Here is a 20,740-nt window from a genome sequence, read left to right on the forward strand (position 1 = left end):
CAGATTGTCATAGCAAAGTCGGAATTGACACCTTTTTTTTTTTTTTAAATAGCCTTTGTGCACAGCCAGCCTTGTACTCTTCTAGGTTCAAAAAACTTTGAGACTTTAGTCTTTGCAACTTTACAGATCTTCTTTATGCACCAAGAGCTTGTAACACTCCAAAGAGAAAGGAAAAATCATCATATGACCCCTTTAAAAAAAATTATGAAAAGTATCAATATCATGTTGATGAGTAATTCATATGAAAATGGAAATAAATAAAAACGACTTATTTTACTAATTTAATTTGAATCTGAAAGCCTACATCCTGTTTGTGGCATCAGTTTAAATCCAATTAAAATTGTGGGAACTGAATTGTAATTTAAGACTTTTTCTGTTCAGATCTGAACCTCTCAACCCTGCTAATGCAATGAGTGGATGAATGTCATCATAACAGATGGATGATAAAGATTGATTACCCTGTTCGTTGTGCACACTTTGTACTAGTGAAAGTGCGTTGATGCATGTAGCAAATAATGGCCTGTGAATTCTGACGTTCAGGCTGGAAGGGGAACCTGTGTCAGCGCTCTCTGGCTCTGTTTGTGAGTGTTGCTGTTCTGGTGCCCTGTGCAGTGCTGAGCGTCTACTACCTGCTGCTGCAGACCTTTGTGTTACGGCTGGAGTTTGTGCTCAATGCTGTGCTGCTCTGCTTCTACAGCTTTGAGCTGCTTCTGGGGCTCATGACCATCTCGGTTTTTTCAAGGTAACTGCTTCTGTATTTTCTGTTTTTCAGCATATTTAGCCCATAGTTATAAAGAGACATACACGTTATGAAAAGACATGAACATGGAATAGAATAAATATATGGAAGTGGAAATTTACTGAAGCAATTTTTGCAACATAATTCTCAAGGTATTAGGCCTTTTTAAAATACTAGATATTTACACTCAGCATTTTTTTCCATTCTCTTTCAGGGCCAACGTTTATTAATTCCATCTGCATTTCTGACGTCAGAATGAAAACACAACTGAATAAGCTTGCTCTCTTTCAAAGTGAGCGCTGTCAAGATTAGCCTTTTTTGAAATACATATAAGTTACATAAAACAGACATTTCATTTGTACAGTTTTTCAAACAAATATAATAAGTGCCTTTATTAAGTTGATCTTGAGATGTGTTTTAAACGCTATTTTCAGTGTACACGGAATTTTATAAATAATGCGTTCTTAATAGCAATGTAAATGTATTTATGTAAATAAAGTTTGCCATTACTAAATGGTAGAGTGAAACAATTGTCATCATATACTTACTACACAAACACGCACATACAAATGTTTTTGAAATGTAAACCTGTAATATTGTGAAATATTATTACAATTTAAAATAATAGTTTTCTGTTTTAATGTTTTAAAATGTAGTTTATTCCTGTGATCAAAACTGGATTTTCAGCATCTTTACTCCAGTCTTCAGTGTCACATGATCCTTCAGAAATCATTCTGATATGCTGATTTGCGACTAAAGAAACATTTCTGATTGTTATCCGATTATTTTTTGATGAATAGAAAGTAAAAAAGAACAGCATTCATATGAAATATATATTTTTTTGTAATATTACAAAAGTGTTTACAGTCACTTTTGATCAATTTAATGTATGCTTGCTGAATAAAAGTATTAGTTTCTTTCAAAATCGTACCAACCGCAAACTTTTGAAAGCTGCTTTATGTATTTGCTTTTCACGTACATAATACGGAAAGACAGGAATTTAGGTTTGCAGGTTTGCAACACTAAATTAGTGACAATTCAGACAAGCAGCAACCTCAATGTTTAAAGTAAAGTTCTTAATTTTCCAGATGGACTAACTGTGTCACCACGTGTTTATGCATACTGTGACTGCTGTCAGGTGAATGTCATAATCCTAATTACTGTTGGACACAGGATTATAAGCACACACAGACGCCTCTTTAAAACAATCTCCAGTAATCCCAAGTGTTTCTCACCGTCCTGCTGCCCAGGTGCATAGGACAACACAGAAGCTTTGGGCAACAAACCCTATATAGAAAACCCTTTCAAGTGTTACACTTCACTGACAGCTAAAAAAATGGCTGCAGTGGACAAGGATGTGGCTGAGAAGTTTTTGGACAGTAATCCAACTTTTGCCAAGCAGTACTATGACTCCAGGTTCCGGGCGAAGGTCATCTCCGACCTTCTAGCGACCACCAAGAAAACAGAAGTGGACATCAGCTCTTACCACGACTTGAGCTCTATTGAAGAGTGCGAGATCATTTTCGATATGGTGCGGGACATGCAGGAAAACCTGCAGATGGAGAGGGCCGTGTTCAACCTCATGCGGCATCTCACTTTCATTATGCGGGCCGACCGCATGAGTCTCTTCATGTACCGCCAGAGGAACGGCATAGCTGAACTGGCCACACGAATCTTCAACGTCCATAAAGATGCCACACTGGAGGAGTGTCTGGTGCCACCGGACAGTGAGATCGTGTACCCGCTGGACACAGGCATTGTGGGCCATGTGGCCACCGCCAAGAAGACCGTCAATGTACCTGATGTCAGACAGGTAGGAGAACTACACTGTAAAAAAAATTCCGTAAAATTTACGGTAAAAAACTGACAGCTGTGGTTACCGGAATTTTACCGTAAAAATTGTGGTAGCAACGTTTTAGGTTTTACGGTTTTAACTTAAATTTACAGTTAAATACCGTAATTTCATTAACTGATATAGTGTTAATATACCAACCTATTGAAGTACTGAAATCTGTTTTGTACCTCTGTGTAAAATTTACGGTAAAAAACCGACAGCTGTGGTTACCGGAATTTTACCGTAAAAATTGTGGTAGCAACGTTTTAGGTTTAACGGTTTTAACTTAAATTTACAGTTAAATACCGTAATTTCATTAACTGATATAGTGTTAATATACCAACCTATTGAAGTACTGAAATCTGTTTTGTACCTTTGTAATACACTGATAACCACCAAATGCAGGAGGTGATGAGAAAGTCACATGATGAACCAAAGCCCATCACAAGCAGCTTTTAAATATTAACACATATAGATGCACAGTGTCATTCACACAGACGCTAAACACCATCACGGTAACACACATGAAACTGAAATAATGCAATACACATTAATTTAACAACATTAGGTGTAACACACAATCCTAATATACAAAACTGCTAAGAAAAAACTAAGAAGAAACAGTTATTTCAACAAAAAAACATCACATTTGAAATGTAACGCAGGGAATTCTGGGAATGTCAATTTACGGTTATTCACTGTAAATTATACGGTCTTTTTCACTTCCAAAAACGGTATACTACCGTAAAATTAATGTCCAATACAGTTTTTCACCGTATATAGTAGGGGAATTTACCGTTAAACATTTAACAGGTTTTTACTGTAGCATTTTTACAGTCTTTTACTGTTAAATTCACAGTCATTTTTTACAGTGTAGCCATGATGAGGAACAGATAGTTCAGCTATCCAGTCCTGTGTCATGAAAATGAAGTGCAACTCACAATATGACCTGTAGAGAGCAGTGCGACGCTACTCGCATTTGATGATTCAAAGTTATTATAATCAGTCCAAAAAGACAGGCAGTGACGATTCAGAATATCCTTTTTATAAGCACAAGAGTTGTGTCTTCTCTGTTTTCATGAATTATAGTATAACCAACAGTTCAAATCAAATGGTTTTCTGGCATGAAAAGCAAAGAAATTATTACATAAACATCCACACTCTCAGAAAAAAGGTACAAAAGCTGTCATTAGGGCGACACCTTTTCAAAAAGCACAACTTTGTACCATATTTACCCCTAAAAGATGCAAATTGGTACATATTAGTAGCTCCAGTGTACATATTAAAACCTAAATACATAGTAAATATTAGTACCTTTTGAAAGGATACTGCCCCAGTGACAGCTTTTGTTGCTTTTTTTCCTGTGCGCTAAAATGGGATTTTATGCTAATTATTACTGCCCATTGCTGATAAACTTGAGAAATGTGCAGGAGATGTTGCACAGACAGATATGTATGACCGTGAAATCTCCCCCTCTCTTTGATTAGAAATTACTAACCATTTTTCAAAGAAACAGTCTCTCTTTTTGGCACACAGTGTGCTTCACTGCTTCTCAGACAGCAATATGCTTTTCTCTGTAGTCATAATCACTTTTTTTTTTTTTTTAATGGGATTTTTCAATCTTTGCGTTATGTGACCGAAATACCAAGTGGGTCTGTTTGAAACCCTGGAGGTGGCGACAGCTTGCTATCTCAGTTTCAGATGTCTGACAGACTGCTGACTGACCACAAACATCCACAGATATACTGTTTGTATTTGCGAGTGTTGCCCGCTTCCTAAACAAAACAAGTGAGCGATTTTGACCATTCTGAGAGTGAGATCTCCTCTCATTGTCTGTGCATGGCACTGAAGCTCTGTTGTTAATATGCAAGACTAGTGCTGCATTAGCACAGGTCGGTGCTCTCCCGCAGTGTGTTCGGTTAAAGTCTTTAATCTGAGCTGAATTAGAGCGATCCTGGATTACATCTAAAGGTCAGTGTCTAACGCCGTGTCCCACAAGTCAGCAGAATACCACTGCTTACATTTTACGCTCCCTTTCTAGTGTTGATGTGCAACAGAATATGAAGAATTTATAATGTTTCAGAGGCACCTGAAATAAGAGAAATTCAATAATATCAGTTATTGAAATATTATCCAGAAATGTATGTCTGATATTGACACATAGAGAAAAAAAAACCTATATTTGGTTACAGTATTAATAATCAACAGGTTTGGTTTAGGGTTAGTTGCATATAATTATGCATAATTTACTGTTGTTATTATTATTATTATAGTAAATATATAGAATGTGCATGAAGGAGACTAAACTAAAGTGTTGTCAAATGTTTAATTAAAACATTTCATATTATCATTAGTTAACTACATCAGATAACATGGACTAGCAATGGTATTTAACATTAACAAAGATTATTGAATATTGGGTTACACCTTTATTTTAAGATGTCCTTGTTACTGTGTGATTATATATTTCAGTACGGTAATATTAATAACATTAGGATTAGGGTTTGGTTTGTGGCTAGTTGCATATAATTGTGCATAACTTGCTGCTATTACTAAAGGAAGTGCATATGACATTTAACAAGAGCACTGTAAAGTAGTTCATGTTAATGCATATACATTATTGTATAACGTGTTAATGGTGTAACTCAGCAAAAAAATTATTTTACCTGGAGATAATTTTCTTTTCCGCCAAAATTGCTAGTTAATTTTATTGCATTTGACTAAAATCTATTGGCTTTGTTCACACAGGGTATAACAACTTCCCCACCTTGACACACTTGTCTTGTTCCTAATCAAAAAAAGCTTTTATTTATTTTTTTTCATGCTGTATTATTACCAAATATTGGATTCAATCTTTTTTAGCAACTTGTTTTCTTTCATTTAGCACGTTTTGTATTTCTGTATGGAACTGATTGATCCCCAATGGTCTTAGCTAATGCCACCTATTGCCAAAATTATCCACAAATAATGCTTTTTTCCTTCAAAAACTGAGGTGCATAAACTAGGAACACCAAATTAGGTAAAGGACTTTCAATGCAGCCCAAAATAAGCAAACCTTTTTTTTTTTTTTAAAGCTAAATTAAGCTATTTAATTGTGTTTATCAGTGATGTTTTACCATGTTACAGTAAATTCAAATGCGCTTCACTCTCCAGGACAGCCACTTCAGTGAGTTTGTGGACACCCTCACGGAGTACGAGACCAAGAACTTGCTCGCGACTCCCATCATGAACGGCAAGGACATGGTGGCCGTCATGATGGCGGTCAACAAGATTGGCGCTCCTCATTTCACCGCTCAGGATGAAGAGGTAGCATTCACTTATATCATCCTCTGTGATAGCGAGTATGCTTTGGGTTTATACTCAACAATAAGTCGGAGTCTCGGTGAGGATGCCAATTTGAAATCTAAACAGTACCAGAGAGATGAATTATATGCATTGTGCTCCCCAAACATACTTTTAATCTCAAATCCCCAGTGAATGTAACAAGTGCAGTTTCACTGAATATTAAAGCATTCCGATTAAACCGACTTCTACAGAACAGATGAAACGCTCTGTTGGATTAAATCGAACTCTCTGTCTTGTAGACGCTGAAGAAATATCTCAACTTCGCCAATCTTGTGCTGCGAGTTTTTCACCTGAGCTACCTGCACAACTGTGAAACCAGAAGAGGGCAGGTGGGATTTCTGTGAGATTGAGATTTAAGACATTGACCCGCTCCATGATCTTGTCATTATTCCTCACATCTGCATTGCAGGTGTTGCTCTGGTCTGCCAGCAAAGTGTTTGAGGAGCTGACTGACATTGAACGGCAGTTCCACAAGGCCCTCTATACAGTCCGAGCCTTCCTCAACTGCGACCGCTACTCTGTGGGCCTCCTCGACATGACCAAAACTAAAGTGACTGGTTATTTATTCATTGCATGAAATATGCAGCTGGATTTGTAGCTCAAACTATTTGTAAATTGTCTGTTCAAGAGTATTGAAATATTCTATTTTTATTCATTTTTCTGTAGGAGTTCTTTGATCTTTGGCCCATACTGATGGGAGAGGTGCCCCCTTACAGCGGACCAAAGACCCCTGATGGCAGAGTGAGTGATACGCCGAATAAATAGGAAATATGTGTTTGGTTAATCATGTCAGAGAAACACAAAACTGCCCTGAATGAATTCTTACATGCTGTCACATGTTTGACTTACGGTATTAATTCTGCTTCAGGAAGTGATTTTCTACAAAGTGATTGATTACATATTGCATGGAAAGGAGGACATCAAAGTCATTCCGTAAGTTAATGCATTTTATATTGCCTGTTAAATTTGAGCTTCCACTTGGCATTTAATTAAGCCCAGTATTGCCACATGCATCATCATGCATCGTTCTACATTACATGCATTGTAATTAATTATTGTACCTTATAAACATACTGTATCAAGAAATAAGAAATCAAGCATGTCTGGCTCCATGATAAGGTGGGCCAGACAGTTCTGGGTGTTTGCAAGGGTGTGTCAAACTCATGGATGGGCTCATCTAAGCCCTCCTGTTGAGCCAGGCCTGAGCAATAATTAATTTTAAAGTACAAATTTTCATATTCCTAGCATAGAGGCACTACTGTTCAGAATTTTTTTGAATGCTTCTATTCAGCAAGAATGCATTTAATTGATCAATAGTGACAGTAAAGACATTTATAATGTCACAAAATATTTATATTTCAAATAAACGCTGTTCTTATGAACTTTCTGTTCATCAAAGCATCCTGGGAAAAAAAAACACATATCACTGTTTCCACAAAATATTAAGCGTCACAACTCTGATTAACTATAACAATAGTAGTAATAATAATAAATGTTTCTTAAGCATCACATCAACATATTCGAATGAGATCATGTGACACTGGAGACCGGAGTAATGATGCTGAAAATTCAGCTTTGCACCACAGGAATAAACTACATTTAAAATATATTCAAATAGAAATCAGTTATTTTAATATTATTTAACAGTATTACTGTTTTTACTGTAATTAATACAGCCTTGATTTGCATAAGAGACTGTGTTTTTAAAATGTACCACCTAGAAAATAAAAATGGGATTTATTAAAGAAAAGTGCTGGATTGTTCTGGTCAGACGCATGTGCATTGTCGTTACAGTAACCCTACAGCTGACCACTGGGCATTAGTAAGTGGGCTTCCCACCTACGTTGCAGAGAACGGCCTGGTGAGAGTCTAGACCTCCATTCTCCTCTCCTGACGCCACAGTAGTTGGAAGCTATTATGGTGTATAATGCTCCTGTCATGTGCACAGCAAGGGGGAATAGAACGTGCTCCCACACTGAAATGATGGAGAATTGTAATTTTGTGAACCGTAATTGATCCGCAAGCAATGCCCCTTCTCAGTGAGCGTGACTGCTGCTTTCTCTTCACTCTGTCTTACAGATCTGTAACATCATGAACGCCGCTGAAGACGAGTTCTTTGAATTTCAAGTGAGTCCACCTTAAATAATCAATGAAATTAAATTAACAGTGTTCCAAAAAGGAAAGCTGTATACCTCAGCGTTTTGTATATTTACAAAAGTTCATGTATTTTGATTGAAGTTTGTTTTTATCCTGCCAGAAAGTTCCTCTGGATGAATCTGGATGGACAATAAAGAATGTACTCTCTTTGCCCATCGTAAACAAGAAAGAGGAAATCGTTGGCGTGGCCACATTCTATAATAGGAAAGATGGAAAGCCTTTTGATGATATGGACGAAACACTAATGGAGGTATTTGAGGCCACAGTATAGACCAGTAGTGTGCTAAATATATAGTAATGGATAGATCAGCAGACTCTGCATTATGTATTTGTGAACATTTCATCACTGAGAATGTGTGTGTTTTGCTTCTTGAAAGTTTGCCGTGTTCTCAATCTATTATGCTGAGTTGGTTGGATTCAACTAAACTGCTAAGCCAAATCTCTAAAGTCTCCAAAAAGTACTTTGTACTTAAGTCTCCGTTTTATATTAGTGCTACAGTCCACAGAGCCTTTCAGTTGAGTTCATTTATGTTCTCTGTGGAGATGTGATACTTTTTATTTTTTTTAGTTTTCCCATTCATTTCCATCCGATTTGACTAGCAGAGTGTTTTAATCAGGGGTGCCCAAGCTCGGTCTGGAGGGCCGGTGTCCTGCAGAGTTTAGTTCCAACTTGCCTCAACACACCTGCTGGTAAGTTTCTAGTATGCCTAGATAAGCGCTTGATTAGCTGGTTCAGGTGTGTTTAATTGGGGTTGGAGCTCTGCAGGACACCGACCCTCCAGGACTGAGTTTGTGCACCCCTGGTTTTAATCGTCTTGTTGTTTGGTTATATTAGTCAGATTCAGACTTATATCTCAGTGTGAATCTGAAACCGGAAGTGAATCTGAACCTGAATCTCATCCTGAATGTAAATGTAATTCTAAACCCGAATCTGTATCTATTTCAGTCGCTCACTCAGTTCCTGGGCTGGTCAGTGCTGAATACAGACACGTATGACAAGATGAACAAGCTGGAAAATCGCAAGGACATCTTTCAGGACATGGTCATGTACCACGTCAAGTGCAGGAAGGATGAGATTCAGAATGTCTTGGTGGGTTTCTCTAACTTGACAGGGCTTAGTCCCTAGTGTGCACTAATTAAAATAGATTGCACTACATTGGTAAAGCTGGTTATAGCAGGATATCGTATTTGTACGGTATGAAGTATATGTGAAGAAGCAGTGTTGTCATATATGATTGATTGTCTTATTAAAATGGGTTGTATGAACATAGAAGAAGAGTCTTAGAATATCAGCCTTGTAAAATGGATGTTTTTTGTTCAGAACACACGTGAGGTGTATGGGAAAGAACCTGACGAATGTGACGAGGACGAGCTGGAGGATATTCTGGTAAAACGCACAAAAAAAATCATATGGTTTGGAGTCTAGTTGTTTTCTAGATGTGCGTGTTCAGCTGTGCTGTCGCTGTCTACAGTGCGGCACGCTGCCAGACTCCGAGGAATCCGAGATCTTAGAGTTTCACTTCTGTGACTTTGAGTTCAGTGAGTTGGACCTGGTGAAGTGTGGCATCAAGATGTACTATGAACTGGGTGTGGTAGACAAGTTCCATATTCCACGTGAGGTGAGTGATAATGGCAGCTCACATCCTTTTGCTATATTTTGACCATATATCTAACTAGATCTTTTATATTTTCTATAGGAAATTTAAGAGGTTAGGGCTGGGTGGATGCTTATTTGGGACATTGTTTGCTTACTCTATAAGACAAAATAGGCCACATTAATGTTCATGGGGTCCGATTCACAGATTCATTTTCTTAACTTAAAGTTGAGAATATTTCCAAATAAACATTTCTTAAAATGTTCTTTCAAGATTGTTCTAAAATCAAAACCTAAGAAGAATTTGAATACCTGAAAAGAATGATCTTAAAAATCATTGTAATACTTGGTAATAATTGATAACCTCCAACCTGTTTTACGGTAAATTGGCAAGTCAAGTCAAATTTATAGCCGTTTTCACAATACGCTTTGTTTCAATGCAGCTTTGCAAAAAAAAAAAGCTTGAGCTTAATTCATATCTTAATCCCCCGGTTTCACAGACAAGGCTTAAGACTAAAGTCTAAGTCTGAGGTGTTTCAACTGAAAGAAACTTGCTCTGACTGATCTTAAAATATATCAGTGCCTTTATTTTGTCTCAAAATGCACACCAGTAATGTTTTTTTCTAAGGCACGTTTATAAAAATTACTTAAATACCTAATACTGGCTTAGTCTAACCCCTGTCTGTGAAACCAGACCAATATCTTCATGTCTTATCGTCACATTCAGAGCTGGGTGAAAATACAGTTTATATTTTGTGACGAAGACGATACAAGAAATCAAGCAGTTAAGAAATGCTATATAGTATATATCGCCCTATGCAAGTGTACTATATGTATGCAGATATAGTTGGACATACTTAGATATGTAATTTTATATAAACAGCTGGACAACAATATAGTTACATTTTGCAATGAAATTAAACAAATCAGGTAGTTGAGATTTGCTATATACTATATGTCCTTTTACGTGACTATACTCTATGTATGTGGAAAAAGTTGCTTATTTTATTTTTATTTAGCCAGGACAATCCCATTGAGACTTCACAATCTCTTCTTCCAGGAAGACCTGGTCAATATCATGTATACTCTGTTTATATTATCGCTGACTGGTGTTACTTCACTGACATTAAGATTTACGTGAATCTGGGCCAGGTCTCTAGATGGCCTGAGCCCCTCCTTCAATGATTTTTTACTCATTTTATCATTTTCAAAATGAGATACAATTCATGTCTACAACACAAACAGAGCAAGTCGGGATATGCACCCAAGTTTAATTTTTAAAGTTATCATCAATGATTTATGTACATTCACTCTACCAAGCACCACTATTGCTTCTACCAGTCGTCTAAAAAAATATACTGTTTCAATGCACTCTTTTTAAAATATTTGTGACCCTGGACCACAAAACCAGTCTTAAGTCGCTTAGGTATGTTTGTAGCAATAGCCAAAAAAACATTGTATGGTTCAAAATTATCGATTTTTCTTTTATGCCAAAAATCATTAGTATATTAAGTAAAGATCATGTTCCATGAAGATATTTTGTACATTTCCTACCGTAAATATATCAAAACTTAATTTGATTAGTAATATGCATTGCTCGGAACTTCATTTGGACAACTTTAAAGATGATTTTCTCAATATTTAGATTTTTTTGCACTCTCAGATTACAGATTTTCAAATAGTTGTATCTCTGCCAAATATTTTCCTATCCTAACAAACCATACATCAATGGAAAGCGTATTTATATTTAGCTTCCAGATGATATATAAATCTCAATTTCAAAAAATTGACCCTTATGACTGGTTTTGTGGTCCAGGGTCACATTTTATTGCGCACTGTACATACAATGTAAATACAATATTTGCAGTGCCTTGTAAGACTTAGCTGAAATTGATTTCTCTCTAGACCCTGGTGCGCTTTGTGTACTCAGTCAGTAAAGGTTACAGGAAGATCACCTACCACAACTGGAGGCATGGCTTCAACGTGGGCCAGACCATGTTTACACTGCTCATGGTAAGAGAAAACCCTCACAGAATGACATTTCAAATATTACAATTCTACACCCTGTTAAGGGGGCCTAAAAATCTCATCTCAACCCCTCTCCGAATCTGCCCTGCCTTCAGATACAAGATCTCATCTTGCTCAGTGAAGCCCTAGCTATGAATACATTGACTGTTCTCACCCTGCAAACAAGAAAAATGAACAACCAGCCATGTTAGCCTTGCAACAGAGCCTTGCCCCCTCTGTTTGATGGGTGCAAGAATCGTGGGCCTTTTTTAGGGAATATGTTTAATGATACGGCCCATTTCCAACACACATTCTCTGAAATGGCAGACGGCCCCATCTAATTATTCAGCCGAGTGTAAACCTGCTCCCGGTTAGGTCGTGTGTAATCACAGCGAGCTGGCTGTACATCAGGAAGGATGGAGTGTTGGAGGGCTGGAAGAAACGCAGGCCAGGCTGCTAATGAGCCTTCCTCAGCACTACTCCCATGCTTCACTGAGCCTAATGAGCCCTCACTAGTCAGCCTCTTGCTCTACAAGAGAACCTCCACCTTGAAGCCTATTAAACCTGTTCTAATGTGTCTCAGACAGGTGACCTGAAGCGTTACTTCACAGACCTGGAGACGATGGCGATGGTGACCGCTGGGCTCTGTCATGATATTGACCACCGCGGCACTAACAACCTCTACCAGATGAAGTATGCACTCATTAAAGTCAATGTCTCACTGCTCTTACCAAAGAAAAATGTGTATGCATTACAGTATTCAGAAATAAAGTGTGGAGGCATTCTCAAATTTTATATCACCAACATCCACTACCAGGGGTATCATGCACCAATTTTTTGAGAGGGCACCACTGGGTCACATGGATTCCTATGCAGGACATGACTAAAAATAAACACATTCTGCTAAATGAACGTCTGCTAAATCAATGCATTTAAATGTAATCTTTATATGGATGTAAGACAAGTTTTGTGGCACTATTTTTGTTTAGCATGCAAACAGACAAGGGTTCTTTTTAATTAACCAAGCAAAATTGCATTTTCACAGTATGCAAAAAAAGCAGCCTAGACATTTTGGAAAATATTTTTTTTATAAATGATCATGCCCTACTGTACAATAATCATGTAATTCAGTGGTCAAAGATACATTTCTATTTGCATTCAAAATACAGTTCAATCAAAGATCTAAGGAGCCAACATTTACATTGGAATTATTTGGATCATGTTAAATGTATGCAAACTGGCATATCACATTGCATTATGCCTATTTGCATTCATTTTTATCGAAAGTCTGTGACGTTCTAGGTTTTAAGATTCCATTTCTGTGATGACTTTGCCAGGTCTGGGAATCCACTGGCAAAGCTGCATGGTTCCTCCATTCTCGAGAGGCACCATCTGGAGTTTGGAAAAACTCTGCTTAGAGATGAGGTAATGCTGAAAATTAATTACATTTCTGGGTGTCTTTCATCATTACAATTTTGAACTCTACAGACCGTTGAGAATGTGCATCTAGTTGATAAGCCCATAAATAACTGCCTCCTCACTCACAGCCAGCAGTTTCCTCACTGAAATAAATTGTTTTCCCAGGCCTTAAATATCTACCAGAATCTCAGCCGAAGACAGCACGAAACCGTCATCCATTTGATGGACATAGCTATCATCGCAACAGACTTGGCCTTGTATTTCAAGTGAGAATTGAAATTTTCTGCCGTGTGGGATGTACTTGGCTTTAGTCTTGCAGTCAGAGCTGCATAAGCGTGATTAACATGAAATTAATAATGATGTGCCGCCACAGGAAAAGGGCCATGTTTCAAAAGATCGTGGATCAGTCCAAGACCTACGAGAGCTGGGACAATTGGACCAAATACATGATGTACGAAACAACTCGGAAAGAGATTGTCATGTAAGTGCTGTGAGAAAATGGCCTGTTAAAAAACTAATGTCACCTATAATGGCTGTTTGCTCAATAACCTGCATTATATCTTTGCAAAAGGTAATATGCAGCCGCTTGAATTTGGTGCCTTTCAGGGTTCATAAATATGAATTCACAGCATGGTGTTTTGGTTTTCCTCACTGCAGGGCTATGATGATGACTGCCTGTGATTTGTCAGCCATTGCCAAGCCATGGGAGATTCAGAGCAAGGTTAGATATTCCTAATGCATAATGCAGTGTCACACGCAAGGCCTGATACTACAACAATGTATTCAAACATGTGGGGCAGCCAAGGGTGTGACTGCAAAGGAAAATGAAATCGCTGGCATAATGAGTATGAAACCCCATTCATATGATAATGTATCCATGGATGGGTTGTTTACATTCATTGTTTAACACTCATTATTAAATGCGTTTCACAGCAGCCGGCAATGTGATCATCTCACATGCGTGAGATTATATTCTGCCGGATGCCATGCATTTTTTAAAACTAAACATTCTTCTTTTAGATGTGTTTTTTTTTTTGGTAATGTTGTTGTTATATTTACGGAAGTAGATCCAAGAACAATGATGGAGCCAAATTTTATAGTTGCAAATGGGTCATGTGCCAGGTCTGGCTCAGTGTGAATTGTTATGTAGTCATTAATGGTCTCTGATGCACAGTTAATTCATTTGAAATTTAGTTACACACAAAATCCATATTCACATCTCTCCAAATGCATCTATAAAGAGCATTAATCTTAAGTTTTTTACTGACTATGTCCTCTAGGTGGCGCTCTCCGTTGCTGCTGAATTCTGGGAGCAGGGTGACCTGGAGAGGACCGTGCTGGAGCAGCAGCCTATCGTGAGAAAGTGCCTGGAATGAAGGGTGTTGGGAGGGGGGCTGAGAGAAAGGGAATAAGAATGAAAAGTTCCCATGGGTCATGTCGTGATGTACTGCCTATTATGCGGTGCAGTGAATCAGAAAGAGCGGCCACACGATTTCTAAGTCATTAATGGTCTCTGATGCACAGTTAATTCATTTGAAATCTAGTTACACACAAAATCCATATTCACATCTCTCCAAATGCATCTATAAAGAGCATTAATCTTAAGTTTTTTACTGACTATGTCCTGTAGGTGGCGCTCTCCGTTGCTGCTGAATTCTGGGAGCAGGGTGACCTGGAGAGGACAGTGCTGGAGCAGCAGCCTATCGTGAGAAAGTGCCTGGAATGAAGGGTGTTGGGAGGGGGGCTGAGAGAAAGGGAATAAGAATGAAAAGTTCCCATGGGTCATGTCGTGATGTACTGCCTATTATGCGGTGCAGTGAATCAGAAAGAGCGGCCACAATGGCCCAGTCAAACAGACCGATCCCAAACTCGCCATTTTCCTTAGCTGTGATTGGAAATGCAGGAATGTAATGTCAACTTTTGAAAAGTGTCTTCGAAATTTCTACATTAGGTCATGGCTCTTCACCACCACTGAAGTGCTGAGTAGTAACTAATGCTGCGTTCAAGTCTTCCTGGGACGTTCGTACTTAAGAGTTGACAAGTCGTAATAACGACGTCAGGTGCGTTCAAGTCACTTTGCTCAGAACAATATGGCGATTTTATCATAAAATTCAACGATTTTTAAAAATTGACATCTACAAAATGATGAATAAAGAATGTGCGTTGAATTGTGTTTTTGCTTTTTTCTGTTTTTATTCAATTTATGAAGGTGATGTAAACTGAATAATTATATGTTCTTTGGTAATTATACAATAATATAATATTTTGTATATGTAACGTATAGTTTTATTTTACATTACAAAAAATTTATCTTTTGATTAATTTCAACAAATTTACCATCAATACAGATGCTGCATATCTAGTCTTTGGATTCCATTGCATCCGACACGTTTTCTCACTGACACGCCCCCAACTCGGGGCTTAAAGAAAATTTCGAGTTTCCCACTCGTAATAACGACTTTGTGGTGGCGTTCATGTGCGTTCAACTCGTAAATACGATCTATCCGACACGACTTGTACGCACCATCATTACATGTAATCTGGATTACGAAATCAGATTCCAATAAAATGCTCATAATCAGATTACAGTTACTTTTTATGGATTACATGATTTCAAGTTATTCACACAATGGCAGTTAATGATAAAGCAATAAGCCCCGTGAAGCCGTGGTTTACAATGAATTTATAACAGCTAAGGGGCGTCGTTAGAAAACCCCCTAAAACCTGTTATAAATTCACTGTAAACCACGGTTTCACGGGGCTTATTGCTTTTATAAAACGGTTATTCCATATACATAGTAAGGTTTCACAGAATAAAACGGAGCAAATAAAGTGTAATGATATTAATAAAAACAGTATTCTTCCACCAAACAATGTAGTTTAGTCTAGATTACATTAGTGACTACAACTTTTATCATGTAATTTGTAATCAGACTACAGTTTGTAAGTAATCTACGCAGCCCTTGCAATCGGTAGGTTGTGGGGTTTCATTTTGATACTGAATTAAGTACATGCTGTTTCTTTTCCAGCCCATGATGGACCGGAACAAAGCTGAAGAACTTCCCAAACTGCAGTGTGGTTTTATTGATTTCGTCTGTTCTTTCGTTTACAAGGTGAGGTCCTCCATTTCGATTAGTAAACAAAACGACATATGGGACTTCATTGATCTACACCTCTAAATGTTCACAGGATCCAGACGAGAGTCCATCAGGAAGCAGATACATAATCATCAGCATAAATGCACAATGCTGGTCTTGATCAGATGTCTGTATACTTGAGTTTTATTGACCGTGAACGTCAGAATGCAGGCCTGCTGGAATTAGAGAATTTGATGTGAAGAAGTAGGGCTGGGTGGGAAACTGATTCACACAGGATTCTATTTTATACCAATTCAAATCATTCACAGATTTCAAAACTTGATTTTCTGAATGTTAGTTAAGAATGTAATGTTGTTGGAACAATATGCATTTTCTACAACTTTGCACAAATCAAACAAAAACACGTCTTGAGAGTGCATTGTTTCACTGCCTAATAGAATGCAGTTAGAATGTCAATGAAAATAGTTCCAAGCAAAGCCAGAGCAGAACAGCAGACAGTCACGTGCTTTGATTCAGAGTGAATCGAATAAGCGATTCAGCGATTCGATCATTAAGACAGGGATTTGCTCTGCCACCTACTGGTGGTTTTAGTTTCATATTTAAAGTATAATTTTACCTTTTAAATCATTTCATATTTTAATAACCAAAATGTTATTTTTAAAACATTAATCTCATAGTATTGTTTATGCAGTTGTGATCGCAGTGTAAATGCATTCATGCCACCTCTGAGCTGCATTAAATACTCTTTGTAAATATATCTAAATGCCACTTCAGATGTAACATCTGTGCCACCTCTGCAGTGTCTACAGATACTGATTACATTTGATTGGAAACGGCCCTGTAGTGTCTTGATATTCTAATTTGACTTAATCATTAAATGTAATAATTTGAATAATTATGCACTTAATAAGCCATCAAATGCTATCATCCAGAAATGAATGACGAAGAACAAAAACCTCCAGTCATACTATAGACTAACTATCCATATCATAAATCTTTTAAATTAAAATGCAATATTGCAACATCTAGAGTGTCCTAGAAGGTTCTTATTTACTCGCCTACGATACTCCCTCTTTACTCACGCCCCATCCTTCTTGCAGGAGTTCTCTCGCTTCCACGTAGAGATCACGCCCATGCTAGAGCGTCTGCTGAACAACAGGAAGGAGTGGAACGCTCTGAAGGAAATTCATGAGGCCAAGGTAGCCAAGCTGGAGGAGGCCAAAAAAGCTAAAGAGGAAGTAAACGCTGCAGCCTCAGCTGGCAAACAAGGTAGATAGTGACTCAAATGGTGCCTCACTGTCTCATAAAGAAATAGTTCACCCTAAAATGTGGAACACAAATAATGTTTTGAAGAATGTTTATGCTGCTCTTTTACATAAAGTGGCCGCATAATGAAACAATAGAATCATAAAAGTCCATGTCTACTGAGGAGGACAAGATTTTTAGGAAATAACACTATACAGGAAATAACAGCCATACAAGTTTGTTTGTTCATCAGAACAGATTTGGAGAAATGTAGCATTGCATCACTTGCTCACCAATGGATGCTCTGCAGTGAATGGGTGCCGTCAGAATGAGAGTCCCAACAGCTGATAAAAACATCACAATAATCCACACCACTCCAGTCCATCAGTTAATGTCTTGGGAAGTGAAAAGCTGCGTGTTTGTTGAACTGCTGCTTCTGGCTAAAATCTTCTATCCATGGTATTGTTTTATCCAGTGAAAAAGTTGTTTGTTCTAAATCAGGAGAGAAATATGCACAGATCAAGCACCATATTTACAAACAAAAACAGTATAAACAAATATGTCAGAGTATTTTGATGTGAGAGAACAACAGGAAATTGACTTTTTCACTGGAGGAAGTGTTATTATGGATTATTTTGGCCAGAAACAAAAGTTTAAAGTTAAAATGCCTTTATTATGGATTTGTTTCTTACAAACACGCAGCTTTTCACTTCACAAGACGTTAACTGATGGACTGGAGTGGTGTGGATTACTTGTGGATTATTGTGATGTTTTTATCAGCTGTTTGGACTCTCATTCTGACGGCACCCATTCACTGCAGAGGATCCACTGGTGAACAAGTGATATAATGTAAAATTTCTCCAAATCTGTTTCAATGAAGAAACAAACTCATCTACATCTTGGATGGCTTGCAAAATTGCACATTAAGCATATGCACATATGAAACTTGCACAAAGTTAGTGTATGACTTCATATGGACTACTTTTGTGGCACCTTTTTTTCATTATTAGCTTTTTTGTCCTTTTGCCTACTAAAAAGAGGAGCGTGAACATTTTTCAAAATGTCACCTTTTGTATTTCTCTCTCACACACACACACACACACACACACAAAAAGCTAATATGGTTTTGGAACAATTTTTGTGAAGAATTTTCTAAACAATAAATAAAGATTGTTTCTTTCATTTATGAACTGTTCGATTAAGGATGCATTTTTACAAACAATTGACATGTCATTTATTCTTTCCATAACCAAATTCTCTTTCCTCACAGGAAACGCAGTCCAGCCCACATCTCAGTCCAAGACCTGTGTCATCTTCTAGACGTCAAACTGCATAAAAACAGATAATGAGAATGTATGACAATGTCCTGTTACAATTTACACTAGTCACGAGTTTATAGGTAAAGAAAACCTTTTAGTGCAAGTAACCGACTATTGCAATGTCTCAGTGGTGACATCAGGTTTTGTAAAGTTATACTGTAGTGACTATGGCTGAAAATGTACAGAATAGAGCATTCTTACATACTAAATAAATATGCATGAGTATAGTGTGAATACAGTTGGAAAGTCCACTAATAAATATCAAATGAGGAATTTCTGAGCTTAACATTGTCATTTTTTAAAGCTTTTGTAACCGTGTTGCTGTGCAAAATAAGACTTCTGCCCCTAGGATGCAGTGCGCGTGGTTGCACGTGTGTGTGCGCTAGTGCTATCTGTCCCACTGGGACATACGTAACAGTCTTACAAAAGCATTGGATAACACCTAGGGGGTGTTGGCCTTATCGACTCCGAGCCGATTGGCAGGACAGCAAAAAGAGGCGGGATCAATGCTAGCATTTACGTCATGTCACAGACGCAGTCACTGCACGTCAATGGCTATGATGTCACGTCTTCTGCTACATTGACCTCACTCTTACAGCAAAGAGGTGGAGTCGAGAAAATCTGCAACCACTGCAAAAGCCAAAATAAGCTCTGATGTGACCGCAAATACAATATCAAATGAGGAATTTCTGAGCTTAACATTGTCATTTTTTAAAGCTTTTGTAACCGTGTTGCTGTGCAAAATAAGACTTCTGCCCCTAGGATGCAGTGCGCGTGGTTGCACATGTGTGTGCGCTAGTGCTATCTGTCCCACTGGGACATACGTAACAGTCTTGCAAAAGCATTGGATAACACCTAGGGGGTGTTGGCCTTATCGACTCCGAGCCGATTGGCAGGACAGCAAAAAGAGGCGGGATCAATGCTAGCATTTACGTCATGTCACAGACGCAGTCACTGCACGTCAATGGCTATGATGTCACGTCTTCTGCTACATTGACCTCACTCTTACAGCAAAGAGGTGGAGTCGAGAAAATCTGCAACCACTGCAAAAGCCAAAATAAGCTCTGACGTGACCGCAAATACACACACCTACTCAGATAGATGTGCATCCCTCTCACACACACACAGTGCCGTAGGGAATGATTATTCTGACATCTGAATCACAAACCAGCAGAGCGGCAAATTGCCACCAGCTCTCCGAATGGCTGCGTTAACAGTGCTCTCATTCAGCATGTTCTGCTACATACCCTCAGTGAAAGGAAGCGCCACAATTAGCTTCACCATCTAAAAATGTAGGCACTCTCCATGGATACAACACAGAATGCCACTTGCTGCTATTTCAATGCGGCAACCAACCAGAGGGTTTCCGACTGAACTATTCTGTTTATGCAATGCGGAATGTCATTTGGAACAAGTGGAAAAAAAAAAGTGACGGACTTAATGCTGCTGGGTTTTTCAAAATCCTCTTTCTCAAGTTGCTATTCAGCACTTGTTCCAAGAATAGTGTTGAATTCTTTGAACGGTATTATTGCGGTTTACTGCAGCATTTATTTGGCATAAATAATATAGTAATGCAGTACACGAATGAATCACAAAGTTGAACGTTGTTCATTATGGATTTTATTTTTTGGAGGCAAAACAATGAATATGTACTTTTTTTTACAGTATATGAGGAGCAGTTTCTACAGTTTAATAATGTAAACAATCTCGGAAGAGAAATGTGTTCAGTTCAAAAAGGAAGCCATCATCTGCTTTTTTAAAATATTTACAGGAATTAAAATATAATTTATGACATCAAATAATTTCCACTATATATAGATTTGATCTAGGAAACTAGATTTTAACAATTTAAAAAATACTGAAATGCATTTGTCTCCACATTCTCAAGATGTATGGAAATCACACAATACAGAGAAAAACTAAACTGAAAATAAAACCAATACCATTTCAAGACTTCCAAGCTAAGTGGCATATAAATAATAA

At 37.9% G+C, this 20,740-nt stretch overlaps 2 protein-coding genes across 2 annotated transcripts in view; both read left to right on the forward strand.

Annotated features, from left to right (window-relative positions):
- Positions 1 to 746, forward strand: part of LOC107601180 (transmembrane protein 216-like) — a 2,206-nt gene extending 1,460 nt beyond the window's left edge. Inside the window, exon 3 of the mRNA XM_016293248.1 lies at positions 541 to 746. Within this exon, the coding sequence (XP_016148734.1) occupies positions 541 to 746 (206 nt within the window). The remainder of the gene's footprint in view (positions 1 to 540) is intronic.
- A 1,189-nt stretch (positions 747 to 1,935) lies between these two features.
- Positions 1,936 to 19,034, forward strand: LOC107601194 (rod cGMP-specific 3',5'-cyclic phosphodiesterase subunit alpha-like). The gene is made up of 22 exons (XM_016293266.1): positions 1,936 to 2,552; positions 5,727 to 5,879; positions 6,158 to 6,247; positions 6,328 to 6,468; positions 6,585 to 6,659; positions 6,787 to 6,851; positions 7,713 to 7,779; positions 7,998 to 8,045; positions 8,176 to 8,325; positions 9,022 to 9,165; positions 9,397 to 9,462; positions 9,548 to 9,694; positions 11,575 to 11,682; positions 12,260 to 12,369; positions 13,014 to 13,101; positions 13,261 to 13,361; positions 13,469 to 13,576; positions 13,753 to 13,816; positions 14,376 to 14,450; positions 16,125 to 16,208; positions 17,294 to 17,462; positions 18,709 to 19,034. The coding sequence occupies exons 1-22, from the start codon at positions 2,076 to 2,078 to the stop codon at positions 18,756 to 18,758; spliced, it is 2,580 nt and encodes an 859-aa protein (XP_016148752.1). The 5' UTR covers positions 1,936 to 2,075; the 3' UTR covers positions 18,759 to 19,034.
- Positions 19,035 to 20,740: the final 1,706 nt, after the last annotated feature.

This window comes from Sinocyclocheilus grahami, unplaced genomic scaffold, assembly GCF_001515645.1.
Source record: "Sinocyclocheilus grahami isolate Dianchi unplaced genomic scaffold, SAMN03320097.WGS_v1.1 scaffold301.1, whole genome shotgun sequence".
NCBI classification, from domain to species: Eukaryota; Metazoa; Chordata; class Actinopteri; order Cypriniformes; family Cyprinidae; genus Sinocyclocheilus; species Sinocyclocheilus grahami.